The sequence below is a fragment of the Callorhinus ursinus genome, unplaced genomic scaffold, assembly GCF_003265705.2.
Source record: "Callorhinus ursinus isolate GAN/ISIS: 27379988/994484 unplaced genomic scaffold, GSC_fseal_2.0 scaffold18, whole genome shotgun sequence".
NCBI lineage: Eukaryota > Metazoa > Chordata > Mammalia > Carnivora > Otariidae > Callorhinus > Callorhinus ursinus.
The window spans coordinates 6,625,149-6,640,567 of NW_027397080.1; the positions used below are offsets into that span (position 1 = coordinate 6,625,149).

The window sequence follows — 15,419 nt, forward strand, 5'->3', positions numbered from 1 at the left end:
CCAGGCCCAGCAAAGATCATTTTACCTAACACTGGAGGTAGAATTTTCAAAGATACTCCAGTCAATTTAACAAAGGCCATATTCTTTGATGCTTCTTAAAAACTTGGCCCTACCAAAGGCTATGATCTGCCAAGAAAGAACCCAACTGCCCACTGGGAAATTCTAAGATTGAACATATTGAGGCACCAATGAATGATGTGGGGGGTTACTTAATTAGAAGGATTTAATACTTGTTTCCAACTTTTATTAAAAGCCATTACAGTCCACCAAGCTACCAATACGTACCCTAATTTTCTTTGTTTTAGTTTCACCTGCAGAGATGTCCTTTGGAAACTTGGGCAAGTCCTTCCAACCTAAAATCTGGATCCCACGTCTTCCCTTCTCTTTGGGAACCTTAGTCCAACAAGTATCCCCTAGCTTGTATATCTTTAACTTCTCCCTTTCCTTCCCCCTTGGCTTCCTGAACAAGTATGAGGACAATGCTGTCTCCAATTCCTCACCTCCTATTCCCATGTGACCTGTGTGGCTTTGAGCCCCACAAATTCACTGAAATTGCTTTCTCCACAATCACCTACCTAACTGCCAACTCAGAAGACACTGCTGATCATTCCTTCACCTTTTAAACTCACACTCTCCCTCTTGAATCTGAGACTCTACTCCCTCCTAGTGTTCCTCCTTCCTCTTTGGTTATTCCTTCTCTTCTGCTCACTCCCTAAATGCTTACTCATCCTTAGCCTTCTTTCCTTCATTTGGTATTACAGGTTTTTAAGATATCCATGGACCCACAGGTCCATAGATGGGTTTGGAGAGTGATGCCATGAACCACCTAAAACTGCATGTAAAATGTTGGGTGTTATGTGCATGGTGGGAGGGGAATAAAGACGCATAGCTTAAAAAAAAAAAAAAAAAAAAAGGAGGGGCACCTGGGTGGCTCAGTCGGTTGAGAGGACGTGATCTCAGGGTCCTGGAATCGAGCCCCACATCAGGCTCTCTGTCGAGTAGGGAGCCTGCTTTCTCCCTCTCCCTCTGCTACCCCCACTGCTTGTGCTTGCTCTCCCTCTCAAATAAATAAAATCTTAAAAAAAAAAAAAAAAAAGGTTATGAACAGCAGTTCTCCCCATTCTCCCAGAATAATTTTATCTACTCCTATGGTTCGAACTGTAACTGATCACTTTCAAATCCGTATCTTCAGCTCAGGCTTTCATCCTAAATACCAATTTCATATGTCTAATTGCCTCCTAAACATTTCTTGCTCATCTCAAACTCAACTTGTCTAAAACTGAACTCTCTTCTCTCTGCTTCTAACAGGATTCCCTGCTCTAATCCATCTGTTATGGTCTGAACGTTTCTATTTCCTCCCCTAAATTCATATGTTGAAATCTTAATCCCCACTGTGATAGTATCACATGAAGCCTTTGGGGCATGAATGGGTCATGAGGGTGGTCCTTATAAAAGGACCCCAAGACAGCTCTCTCACCCTCTTTCTGCCATGTGAGGGTACAGTGAGGATGACAGCTATCTATGATCCAGGAAGAGGGCCCGCACCAGACACCAAATCTACAGCTGCCTTGATCTTAGACTTCCAGCCTCCAGAACTATGAGAAATAAAGGTGTGTTGTTGAAGCCACCACATCTGTGGCCCAAACTAAGACACTATCCTTTTCAATTCTGCCAGCAATCTTTCTAACAAAACTGATCTGGTACTCTGCCTTAAAATCTTTCAGTGACTCCTCATCCTCTTAATATTAATAGTTAATGTTTACTGAACACCTGCTTATGTGCGACATGCCTTATGTATATCATTTCCAATGCTCAAGAACCCTGAAAGCTAGATATTATTTTACTGGAAAGATAAAGCCTAGAGAGGTTAAGTAATTTGTCCAAGATCACAAGGTAGGTAAAGAAGTTAAATTTGAACTCAGCTCCATTGGATTCCAAAGCCTGGTGCCTCCATTCAGGATAATATTCAGACTTTTTACCCTGGCATCTAAGACCCATTATGTGGTGCCTGCCTGCCACTCATCACCACCTACCCTTTCATAAAAATTTTTTCAGCCTTACTGAACATTCTTGCCCAAATGTAATCTTGCCCTTGTATTCACTGTTCCCTCTGCGTGGAATACAGCTCCCCCCTTGTCTATCTACTCTGCTCTGTACTCAATTCAACCATCACTTCCAGGAGCTTTTCTTACCCCTTACACACACTAGTTTAGCTGATCTTTCTCTTGTGCTTATTGCAAGGTATTATTGTTTATGTGTCTATTTGCCCTACTCTACTAGGAGCAATTTGAGAATAGGCCTAGAGTTGGAATTAAAGCCTGCATTTGAGGTGTAAAGCTCTGTGTTCTAATCCAACATAGCTGATAACATAGTCCCAGTGCATTATAAATCATTACAAAAGCAAATAAAAGAAGAACTTCTGCTTGTTTCCCTGAGGGCCACAGAAAAATCACAAATGGTTCTAGAAGCCCAATGGGGCACTTGGGTGGCTCAGTTGGTAAGTGTCTGCCTTTGGCTCAGGTCATGATCTCAGGGTCCTGGGATCAAGTCCCAGGTGTCAGGCTCCCTGCTCAGCCGGGAGTCTGCTTCTCTCTCTCCCTCTGCCCCTGCCCCTACTCGTGTGCGTGAGCGCGCGCTCTCTCTCTCTCTCTCTCTCTCTCATAAATAAATAAAATCTAGGGAAAAAAAAAAGAAGAAAAAGCCCAAGAGGCATCAACCTCCTGGAAATTTTAAAAATGAGATACATGAGCTGACAGAGAAGGGAAATAGAATAGGTCCATTCCTTGACCTCATGAAATTTACAATCTAGTAGCAAACACCAATATATAAATAATTAACAATAATATCAAGCAAATAAAACACCAGATACAAGCTACACAAAATGATGCTGATAATAACAGTTGATTAATTCTGACAGAGGGGTAGGAGGAGAGTTCATGGAAGGCATGATGTTTGAACTAAACCTTGGATAACAATTAGGATTTGGGCAGCACAAATGGAGTTAAGGAATTCCAAACTGAAGAAGAAGTATGAGCAGCAATTCAGAGACATGTAAGTACACAGGATGTGTTTCAGGGAATAGCACAGGTATGCATAACATACATTTAGCAATTTAATGAGAAAGGAAGCTTGCAAGGTCATATGAGGTTAAATCACTCCAGAAAACTGATCTACTTAATTCAGTAAATCAAATGATACCACTGAGATTTTTTTTAAAGATTTACTTATTTATGTGAGAGAGAGAAAAAAAAGAACTCAAGCAGGACGAGGGGCAGAGGGAGAGGGAGACAAAGTCTCAAGCAGACTCCACACTAAGCACAAAGCCTGACACAGGGCTCTATCTCATGACCCTGAGATCACGACCTGAGCCGAAAACCAGAGCGGGACACTTAACCAACTGCACCATCCAGGCGCCCCAAGACTTTCTGAACCAGAGGGTGTTCTGAAAAGATTAATCTGGCATCGGACCAAAGGCCAGTCTGCAGCAGAGAGACACTAAGGGGTACAAGAACCAGCTAGAGGCCTACTTAATGACAAACCAAGAAAAAAATCTAAGAGTATGAACGAGGGCAGAGACAGCAAGAATACAAAGAGGGCAGGCAGACCTGTAAGATGATGCGGAGGCAGAGACAGCAGCCCTTAAATACTGACTAGATGTGTTAAGGAAAAGGGAAGGTTCAAAATAATTCTAACGTTTCTAGTCAATAAATGTTGGTCAACTAACGTTTCCAGCAACTGGGAGGAGGGGTATCTTGAGATTAGGAAGGTAGAGGAGGCACAGACTGGGTGTTGGGTAGGTTGGGTAAAGTAGAAGAAAAATAATAAGGTGTTAGCAGATCTTCTTGCTGACAGAACGCTAGGTCTAGAGTTCGGAAGAGCAGTCAGAATTGACGCTACAGATTTGAAGCTAACAGTTGACAGCTGTGGCTGTGGCAAGTACAGCAGACAGCCTATCTCAAAAATCTGAAATCACCACTTTGCCCATTATTATCCCTCTACTCAAAAATCCTTTAGTGGCTCCCAGAAGACCAAGTCTAGGTCCTTTGTTTCCATAGTCTGCTGTGTACAACCCTTTGAAATTCAATTCTGGTTTTTATTCCCTGTGTGTTAGGTGGTTGGAGGAGATAAATACGTGGCCTCTGACCTGAAGAAATTTACAATCTACTCTTCCAACTTTATCTTTGGGCTCTCCCCTGCATGACTCAACTACAACTATTCTGATATCATTGTTTCCAAACATAACTTGCACATTCTTGTCTTTGTTGCCCCTACTGGAATATCTGGTCTCCCTCTTTTTCGGTTATCTAAGTTAGAGCCTCCTTACAAGGTCCAGCTGAAGTCCCACTTCTCCTTTTATATCTTTCCACCTATGCCAGCCACTTCTAGATGCCTGCAGGTGCCTGTGTTTATTCAGTTTACTTGGCACCAGGCATACAAAACCTATTATTAGATACCTCTCTATGTAAATCCTATTTATCTGAACTTTAGCTCTTTGGAGTCAAGAACCATGTTTTAAATTTCCTTAAATATCCAACATTTAAGACAATAATGGATACTTGAGAATACTCATTCATTTAACAAATATATACTGAAAGCCCACTCACTATGTGCCAAGGTTATATCTACAAGGACACTTCAAGCGGTATTTTCAAAGTCAAACTAAGAAGTATTCCCAAATGATAATTAAAAGACTGCTTTTCAGCAGGGAGCAGGGATTTCCATTCACATGTCCCGTCTACAGTTACAGCTTTCCTAAATTCTTCTTGCCACGTCTGGACCCAGGAGACTTTGCACCACTTCATGTAAGCTCAAAGAAAATGGGCTGAAGAAACAGACCCATAAATACAGAGGGGTTGCCAGAGGGGAAGGGGGTGTGGGGATGGACAAAACAGGCGAAGAGGAGTGGGAGATACAGGATTTCTATGAAATGAATAAGTCATGGGAATAAAAGATACAGCACAGGCAATATAGTCAATAATACTGTAATAGCTTATGGTGACAGATGGTAGATACACTTGTGGTGAGACAGCAGAACATATAAACTTATTGAATCATACGTCTGAACCTAATGTAATATTATGTGCCAACTGTACTTCAAGAAGGAAGGAAGGGGGTGCCTGGGTGGCTCAGTTGTTGGGAGTCTGCCTTCGGCTCAGATCATGATCCCGGGGTCCTGGGACTAGGTCCCACATCGGGCTCCCTGCTTGGCGGGGAGCCTGCTTCTCCCTCCCACTCCCCCTGCTTGTGTTCCCTCTCTCGCTGTGTCTCTCTCTGTCAAATAAATAAATAAAATCTTTAAAAAAAAAAAGGGGAAGAAAGGAAGGGAGAGAAAGAAAGATACGTAGATAGATGGAGATCAAGCAATTAACTGTGCTTACCAAAAATATACAATGGCACCAACATTATAAATGATTCCTATCCTCAGACATACATAAGTCAACTTCAGGAGATAAGACTGACCTAGACATTGTGTTTGCTCTGTGTCAGGCACTGTGCGAGGCCTGTTTCATTTAGTATTTGTCTCGGTCCTCACAACTCTACCAAGTACACACTATTTACCCTCATTTTTATAGTTCAAATTGAGGCTCAAAAAAAGCTTATTAATAATTTGCCTGAAGTCACACAGTTAGCAAGTAGCAGAATTGAGATTCAAATCCAAGTCTGTCATGGACTTTTAACCACCACACCTACTGCCACCATGAAATTATTAGGAGGCAACACAATATCATCCTGTGTAATGACAGGAAGAAGGGAGGTGCAAACCATAACTGTAACTGGGATTCATGACAGGCATCTATCACCAAGGGTTGGTACAGGCTTAGAATGTCTCAGTGAAGATGGAGAATTGGGAGCTTCGGGAGGTCATAATTCTAGAAACATCAGTGCAAAATTAAAGTTTTATGTTATTTCTCAGGCAAACTGGAACTTTATTAATGATAATTCTTTGCTCTATTGGGAATCCAAGAGTAAATGACAGAGTTAGATAAAGAAATAAGCCGGGAGTGGGGCGTCCGGGTGGTTCAGTCTTTGGGCATCTGCCTTCGGCTCAGGTCATGATCCCAGGGTCCTGGGATCAAGCCCTGCATCCGGCTCTCTGCTCAGCGGGAAGCCTGCTTCTCCCTCTCCCACTCCCCCTGCTTGTGTTCCCTCTCTCCCCATCTCTCTCTCTGTCAAATAAATTAAAAAAATTTTTTAAAAAGAAAGAAAGAAGAACGAAAGAAAGAAAGAGAAAGAAAAGAGGGGAGTAATCATGGTGGCAAGGGAAATGAGACAGAGATGGAGGGAGAGGCATACAAGGAGAAGGGAAGAGGGAGAAAAGCTCTATAGTTTCTTGACTATTCATTAGATTATCGGAAAAACTAAATCACAGATACAAAGAGATCAGAGGTTTAAGAATCCTCGAAATATCATCTGAAAGATGAAGAAATCCAAGCCTTAAGAAATTTAAGAAGTTGGATAAAGTGACACAGGGGCAGAATCAGGTCTGTAACTTGGATTCGCTGGCCTCTAATCTATGATGCTTACCTTACAGAACACTCAGCTCCCCTCTCTGAGTTTCATCTATAACGTTTTGAGTTTGGACTAGGTCAATGGTTCCCAAAATACCAGTCTGTGAACTGATCATATCAAAATCACCTGCAGAGCTTACAGGGGGCTAAGCGCTTGAATATCATGTACTCCTCATAATGACTCTGAGTTAGGGTCTATTTAAATCCCCTTTTAAAAAAGGAGGAAACCCAGGCATAGAAAGATTAAGCAACTCCCCCAGTCCACCTAGCGATTCAGTGGTAGAGCAGGAGCCCCAAGCAGACAGGTGATGCCAAAGTCCATTCTCTTAACGATTCGGTCACACTGCCTTGGGGGGATTACACCGGGTAGGATCTCTACACCGGTAGAGAATGTTTTTGCGCCGAAAATTTCAATGAAGATTCTACACCTCCTTAAACTTCTCCGTTGATTACAGAAAAGGGGCCTTTTTTTTTATCTCCAAGCACTTTCAGAGGCAGAAGATTCTTTTCTCCGGATCTCAGGGAGGAAATGATACCAGAAAGATGAAAGGCTAGACTGCATGACAACAACAGACTAAAAGAGCCCCTCCGTGTGCCCCAAACATTATTATACTACCGCCTTTGTTTCTCACAAAGCACTTAAATATCTGGCACTACTGGCCTCCCGGTCAGGAGACAGAATCGGAACTGGAGCTCTGCTCACCCCTTCTGAGATTTCTTCTGCTCTCTCCCCTCGATAAAACAGCCGACAATTTCAATTTTAGTGAAAACCTGCCTATTTGGGTCACAATTTTGTTCTGCTTCAGAGACTCAGGAATATAATATCAAAAGATATTTTGATTATCAAAGTCGATGACCAATGCAGGAGTTCCCAAACCAGTAAATGTTCCAAAATAAATCAGAAAACCTAACATAAAGCTGTCAACCTTTTCTTTTGCTAAGTAGGGATACCTAAAACCAAACTGTGATCTAAGAACAATTCTTTCATAAAATAAAGGACATTTTAACATCAGAAAAGCAGTAAGGGCAATCCCAGAGTAAAGGACGGGTCTTTAAATGAGTTTCCTTTTATGAAAGGCACACTACTTTCTCCTTATCTCTTTCATTTTACCAAGAACTGATGAACTGATATCTCATTCCAGCACCAGTCCCGTACACCCTGCAGTTCAGGAAGCCAAAGAAACCTGTGGCCAAAAAGTCTGGGCCACTTGCTCAAGGTCACAGAACATGATTTAAATGAACTCTTGTCCTTTATCCAGAGAGATCTAAGTCACAGCCTACACAACACACCTCCTAGCCTGCAATTCTTTAGGTCCTGTCCCCAGTCCTGTCCCCAGACCATCTTGGAGCTCTCCTCCCACCTCATAGCTGGCAGAAGAGACTAAGTGAAAGAGGAAACCCAGGCCATGACTCCACCCACCCACCCCCAATCCAGTCCGCTCAGAGGTGGACTCCGTAACCAACCAACTTCTGCTAAAAATACACCCTGGACTCTCAGAACTATGCCAACATAACTTAAAAGTGGTTTCCTGATACAAAGCAAAAAGAAGCGTGAGCATGAATTCAGTCTCTATAAAAAAGTCCCACACCCAAAACTTGGGCTCTTAACTGCCAGTCACTACAAGCTTAAGAAGTTCCCCAGGAAGTAGGGCACCCGTCCATTCCCCTGCACATTTTAACAAGCCCAAAGGCTGTTACACCTGCAAGACTTCAAAGCCCATATATTCCTATGAGTCAATGAGAGCAAGGGCTATTTGGGATCCACAGGCCCAAACAGGGAAAAAACTTCACATACTAACCCATACAGCACATGCGGCAAACCAGGTGGGCGTTGAACTCGTGCTCATCTTGGTAACTAGGCCACATGGCACTCTCGTGTCTGCTGACCCCACCCAAAAGGAGGGTGTTCCAAAGAACCTCCAGTTAGTGGCTTGAGCACCCTCTGCAGCTCCTCAAAAAAGGCTTCGTGGTAAACAGAGACAGATAGCCAAAGGGCTATTCGATGAGCAGAGAGAGACAGCAGAAGTACAGAGACGTGACTCCACCCACCACTTCCTAATGACCTCCTCCTCCCCTTGAGGTCAGAGAGGAAGCTCCTCCCTAGGGCACTTCCAAAAACTGGGTTCAGGTCTTCAGGCAAAAAGCATCCTATTCAAAAGTGGCAGCAGCTCAGTGTTTTCAGACCAACAGCAGCATACAGAAGTGGGAGCTTCATATGAAAATGTCCAGCCAAGTTATTGGGTAAGCCTGAGCAGGTAGAAAGACTGGTCTTTGAGTTACCCTCCATTTGCAGAGCAGAAGCTTTTGACCTGGTGAATCTTAGACAGTTGCAGAAGAGCTGGTAAGGTAGAACGGCTTACTGCCAAGTCAGGAACAGTACATCCATTGCGCAAAAAACTGCTCCTCTGGCTGGCCTCTTCTCAGGCAGAAGTACATAAAAAGTTTTAACCAACTGAAAAGGTCCCACAATGGGAGAGACTATAATGGAGTGAATCCTATACACTGTCCACTGCCAACAGATTCCCAGATTCTAATAGGGGCTTCATTTCCCCACATTTACAGCTGCCCAAAGGGAAGAGTCACAGTCTCTCTGCAATGACTCCACCTACTTCACAGGTTAGCCCAGCCCCAGGCAGTCTCTCAGGTAGATGAGCAGGGCTGATTTCATCAACTTCAAAAAAATACTGTTTGCTTGTTGCTCCATTCTTTCCCCTCATCCAGCCAGGAATGTCATCCCCAAGTCCCCTTCCTCTTCCCAGACCCTCCCACTGTCTCTGCAGTCAGAGCACTTAACTCAGCGTTGCCAGAGATCCCTTTATCCATCAGTGGAAGGCTGCTTGCTTGTTTGTCCAACTTGTTTTCTGAGTCTTGGCTAATTGTACCAGACACTGGAATGTTGAAGGAACACAATGAAGGGCTTTTTCATTCGGATGGCCCAGCCCATCTATTGCTTCTTCACACTTCTGACCCAACCAGGGGTTAGAAAAGCCGAGCCTCTGTCGATGGCAGGATAGCCATTCTGATTCCGATCCCGATCCGGCCCCACACCACTCAGAAAGGCCCCACTGCAGATAAGGGCCTAATCACTGGCCCTTTCCCTAAATAGAATGACTTCTTCAGGCTAATGCTACTTCCAATCCTGTTCCTAAAGGCAGGGAGGGAGGGGCAACACCCAGGAAAGCAAGTTTGCAGAGTTAGCCCCAAAAACTGCAAGTGAAAAAGAGTAAACACTAGCTTGCCTAGCAGGCCACTCAATTTAAACAAGCCCTGTGACCTGCCTCGGTCCCCGACAGCTTTCTTCACTCCCTACTGGACATCCCTCCCACCTACAAACTGCTAATAATCCTGTTACTACTTACTAATAACAGGACTCACAGCTGACTTTATCCCTCCTTGACTAAGCCCCCAGTCACCCCGATAACCTATGACAACTCTACTCAGTTTGTTCCTCTTATTAGACTCTTCTTAGTCAGTCTTGGACAGGAAGGGTCCTCCTAGAATTTACCTTGTCCTAAGAAGAGAAATGCCAAGAAATTGGGAAAAGAGAAGAAAAAGGAATAAATGTTTCCTGATTCATATTTTAGTAAACTTTTCCTTTATCTGATTTAAATTTCTTCAGTCTTGTGTCTTCTGTCTTCATATTCTGGTCTCTCAACACATTTTGAATGCAATTAGGCTAAAATTAACTGAGCATCTACTGTTATTTAGTTCACAGGTAATGTGCTAAGAACTTTAAATATAATTTCATCTAATCCCAACAATTCTCTAAGATAGGTATTATCATTTCCATTTTAGAAGTGAAAATACTTTTAAAAGGCTAATAACTTGGAGGCGCTGGAGTGGTACAGTAGGTTAAGCATCTGACTCTTGGTTTTGGCTTAGGTCGTGATCTCAGAGTCCTGATGAGCTCCACCTCTGGCTCCATGCTCCACCGGAGTCCGCTTGAAATTCTCTCCCTGTTCCTCTGCCCCTCCCCCACCCTGCACTCCCGCAGGCTCACTATGGCGCTCTCTCTTTCTAAAATAAATAAATATATTTTTTAAAGATTTTATTTATTCATTTGCGAGAGAGACAGAGAGAGAACAAGCAGGGGGAGAGGCAGAGGGAGAGGGAGAAGCAGACTCCCTGCTGAGCAAGGAGCCCGATGCGGGACTCGATCCCACGACCCCGGGATCATGACCCGAGCCGAAGGCAGACGCTTAACCATCTGAGCCACCCAGGTGCCCCAATAAATATTTTTTTTAAAGGCTAAATAACTTGACCAAGATTATGTATCCATTTGTTCAGCTCCAAAGCTACACCTCCTGTTACACCCTAATCCAGAATAACTACACTGCTGTGGGGGAGCTGTATATTTAAGGTGGCAGAATATTTCTGGGAAGATTAAGAAATAAAAATACTTGACTATAGCCAACCAGAGATTTAGGGCATATCCCAAATGAATATGCGGGGTAACTTCTAGAAATACTAAATAATTTCATAGTCTCTAAAAGTCAAAATAATCATCACTGGGTAAGCTTTGAAAAAGGTAAATCAAAGCCTGCCTTCTCCTCACTCCCCTGGCATCCAAGCAGAATCTGTTTCCTGTTAAGGCACTGCAGACTGAGGAAGTTAGGGGAGACGGTCTTGGGAATAAGGTCAGTCTACCTGCCAGGAGACACAGGCCTACGCTCCTAGGAGATCCTGAGCCTCAAAAGGGAAGCTACTATTAACAGCAAGACTTTAAGACAGGCAGCTCTTAATTATTCAGAGGAGACCCACATGAGCAGTGATTACCCAGGCCATCCCCCTTCTTTTTTGCCCAACTTTTGGTCATGTCATTGGTCACTGGGTGTCTAGAAATGTTAGAGGCACGAAAAAGTGAATCTGACTGCTACCTGCAGATATTTAAAATGCTGAGTGGGAAAAAAATAAAAATAAAAAATAAAATGTTGAATGGAAGGAAGAGATCCAAGCCAGTATTTCCATACATGGATTGAAATATAGGAGAATTTACAACTACTGGCTTTCTTACAATAGCACAGAAAATCGAAGCTATACATTTATTTCCTTAAATGCCAGAATCACCCACTGTTAAGGATATTAAAGCGAACACAGACGTCTTTCCTTCTAATATGTAAGACAATGATTCATAATATATCACTAATTTTTTGTATACTCCCACATTGGCTTTTTCACATTTTTTTCATTGCCAACCGTAAAGACAAATATTTATATTTTGTCCCTGCAGCATACAGGAAATTACTATGTCCTCAATATCTTTTGTGAAAAAAAGTATCATGAGGATAGTAAACAATTATATAGTCCCTGGGGTACCTGGCTGGCTTAGTGGGAAGAGCATGCGACCCTTGAACTCAGTCGTGAGTTCAAGCCCCACAATGGATGTATAGATTGCTACAAAAAAAAAATAATAATAATAATAAATAAATAAATAAACAAATCCCACAATTTTATAGTCCTTACCATGTGCAGAATGTATTCTAAAAACTTAACTCAAAACAACCACGCAGCATTATTAACCCCACTTTACAGATAAGGAAGCATAGACCCAGACGGATTGATGTCAATCCGCCAGCAGTGGCAGAGCTGGGATGGTAACACAGGCAGCCTGACCCAGACTCTCAACCACAGTTCCTTGTCACATCCAAGTAGAGGCCAGATGACCGCACTGCTGGAAGCACAGGAAATTAGAGACCTTAGTCTTTATTCTTCTCATTCAGACAGGAAATTAGAGGAAGTAAGTGACCTAACATCTCATGTAGTCAGCAGAAGAACCAGGACTGGGGTGCCCGGGTGGCTCAGTGGGTTAAGTGTCTGCCTTCAGCTCAGGTCATGATCCCAGGGTCCTTGGTTCAAGCCCACGTCAGGCTTCCTGCTCAGTAGGGAGCCTGCTTCTCTCTCTCCCACTGCCTGCTGCTCCTTCTGCTCTCTCGCTCGCACTCTCTCTCTCAAATAAACAAATAAAATCTTAAATAAAAAAAAAAAAAGAAGAAGAAGAAGAAGAGCCAGGACTTAGAACCCAGGTCTCCTGACTCCAAGTTCAGTGGTCTTCCTACACATTGTACAGATCTAGAAAAAATAGCTAAGGAAAGAAAAAGGCAAAGGCTCCACCTTGATTAAGACAGCTAATGGTTTAGTTACTTGAGTAAAGATATATTAGATATATGACCATATATTTATCAAGTGCCTGTTACAATAAATTTTTAGATAAGATGAAAGGAGGATGCACGGCTAATGTCATAAATGGAGGAATCGACATTCAAAACAATCTCAAAAAGCGACACCAAATATCATAGGACAAAATGTAAGTAGAATACCTATGTCTTGTACTGAAGTTCAAGAAAACTAAAGGCACAGCAGTGTCTAGAGGGGAGATAATAGCAATTCATGTACCAGGTCTGACCATTTTATAACTGATCTTAAGTTTAACAGACTCAACAGTGTGATGGAGCTGCTACAGAGAAAAGAGAGGAGAAGGGAGGAGAAGAGAAGAGAAGGGAAGGGAAGGGAAGAGAGGGGAGGAGAAGGGAGGAGAAGGGAGGGGAGAGAAAAGAAAAAAGAAAAAAGGTGATGCAATCTTAGGTTGCACTTCATACGGTCCAGATCCAGGGATAATCCCTATAGCTGGTCTTCCTAGTGGGATGTTGGAAATGGAAAGAACCTTAGGAGACTGGACTGTCCAACTCTTTCATTTTGCAGATAAAGAAAACAAGACCCTAGAGAGGGACATATTTGTCCTTTGGCAAACATGCAAAAATTCAAATGTTCTTCTCAAGGAACCATAAAGCTTTTTTTCCATCTACGTTATCACAATGTGAGATATTAATAAACTAAAACACAGGGCAACTCCGTATCATTCAATTAACCTCTACTGAGCACCTATGTTAGACCACATGTCAAGCTAAGCCAAGCCCTTTAAGTATATAAATGAATAAGACAAGTTCCCTGCTACAGCTTCTATCTAATGCTATCTTAATTCTTTCATTTTGTTTGTTCAAGTAACACTTACTGACAGCTATTTTGTCTCAGACACTTGAGAAACTGAGATGAGTAAGAGTCCCTGTTCTTAAAGATCTTACAGTCTAACAGACTGTAATTAGTGGAGAGAGAGAGATGAGCAGAGCAAGATGACGATACAGGTTTGGGTAAGAAGCACTGACACGGTGCTGCTGGAGCACAGAAGAGCAACTCTGAACTTCAGTGGAGGAAGGCTTTCCAGAGGCGCTAACAACTTACCTTGAAGGATAAGTATCCAGTACTCCAGTTGAAAAGAGGGTACAGGCATTTGGGGTAGAGATCTACAAGTTTTTAAATGAGGCTGGAGTACTAGGTGCTTGTAAGGCCAAGAGAGGAAATGGAACTAGTGAAATAGGCAGGGGGCAGATCATAAAAACACCGGTGTTTTTGTTGTCGTTGTTTTAAAAAGCAATCTCTATGCCCAACATGGGGTTCAAACTCATGACCCTGAGATCAAGAGTCACATGCTCTACACACCGAGTCAGCCAGGCGCCCCATAAAAACACTTTCATGTCATGCTGAAAAGTTTGAATTTTCTTCTGAAAGCAGAGAGGAAGCACTAATGGATTTTAAGCAGGAGAGTGATATAGACAGCTCTGTATTTTAGAAGGTAACTCCGGCTACAGTTAGAACACAGGGGGGGGGGGGGAGGAGTACGGGGGAAACAGATTATTTCAACAGCCCTAGAGAAAAAAATGAGGATGCAAACTAAAACAGTGGAAGTTTTTGGAATAACGAGATAAAATATGTGAATGTAAGTGTGGACAGGGTATATAGAAGACAATTTAAAAATCTAAAACTAACGGAACGCAAAGTTCTATCTTACAAATGACTTCAATACAAACAGTCTGTGTCTTCCTGTATCTTGTTTATATCCGCTGAAGAGATGGTGACTTGGGAACGTGGCTGTAAAAGCCATGTACTTATGTAACCAGGGCTCACCAAAAGACCCATAACATCCAGGGGAGGAAAAAAAAAAAAAAAACCTAAGGAAAATGAAGGAATAGTAATCAGTGATTCCTTCCTCCTGTTTCTGCTGTCTTCCCTTCACCTCTCCACATGTACACCCGGCCTCCAAATTTTCCAAACAAAAACAATCGATTTAACTGTCCAAAGGGAGTACCAGAATAATAAGGAGCTGGGGAGTCGTCTACAGTCAATGGAAAGGGAAGTGTCGACTGACAAAGACCGCCTTCAAACCGAAGCAAGCCTGACACCTCTAAGAGAAAGCAGACTTGATCTTTGCCAGGCAGAATTTGGACTAATGGGCCTAAGTTACAACAAGGCAACTTCCAGCTTAAAAGAATTCCCCAGTTACCAACACAATGAATAGTCCAGAGGTGCTATGTTCTACAGTCACTTTTTCAAACAAATCTTATATGCAACTCAACATATAGAACATATAAAAAACAGTGTTTAAAAAAATAAAGATAAATAAAAGCAGGGTTTAATAGTATAAATCAATTTTATGGGTTCAAATTTATGTTACTTATTTTAAAACTAAATGACATAACCAGTCAAGCAATTTTGATTAAAATTAGAGATTAATTAATTACAGTTATATCAGCCTCAGCATCCGGTCTATTTCTATGTCACGTTTTATCACAGTGAACCCTTTTGTAAAAACTGGTTCATACAAACAGCAACAAACAGTAATAGTTTCACAGTGTGCCTGGTAATCTCAGGATAGTATTCAAATAAACTGATACAAGAACCTGAAAGAAGAGGAGCCTGAAAGAAGAGCAGAAATACTTGTTTCAAAGTCAAATACCTTGGATATCTAAAATTGTGTACATTCTTTATAATATGTAAATATGACTAGAAATGTGGGACAAGAAGCACAAAATCTTTTAGTACACACTAAGCCAATATTACAGTCATCCCCTGGCAATG

At 42.3% G+C, this 15,419-nt stretch overlaps 1 protein-coding gene across 16 annotated transcripts in view; it reads right to left on the bottom strand.

Moving 5' to 3' along the window:
* Nucleotides 1-15,419, bottom strand: part of MACF1 (microtubule actin crosslinking factor 1) — a 333,619-nt gene that overhangs the window by 212,872 nt on the left and 105,328 nt on the right. The window contains exon 1 of one of the 16 annotated variants that reach the window (XM_073902859.1): nt 13,746-13,852. The exons of 14 other annotated variants lie outside the window; for them this stretch is intronic. In XM_073902859.1, coding sequence (XP_073758960.1) covers nt 13,746-13,794 — 49 coding nt within the window. In that variant the 5' untranslated portion in view covers nt 13,795-13,852. Of the gene's footprint in view, nt 1-8,308; nt 8,510-13,745; nt 13,853-15,419 lie in introns of those variants that run through there. One more of the 16 variants, XM_073902857.1, reaches the window with a different exon arrangement.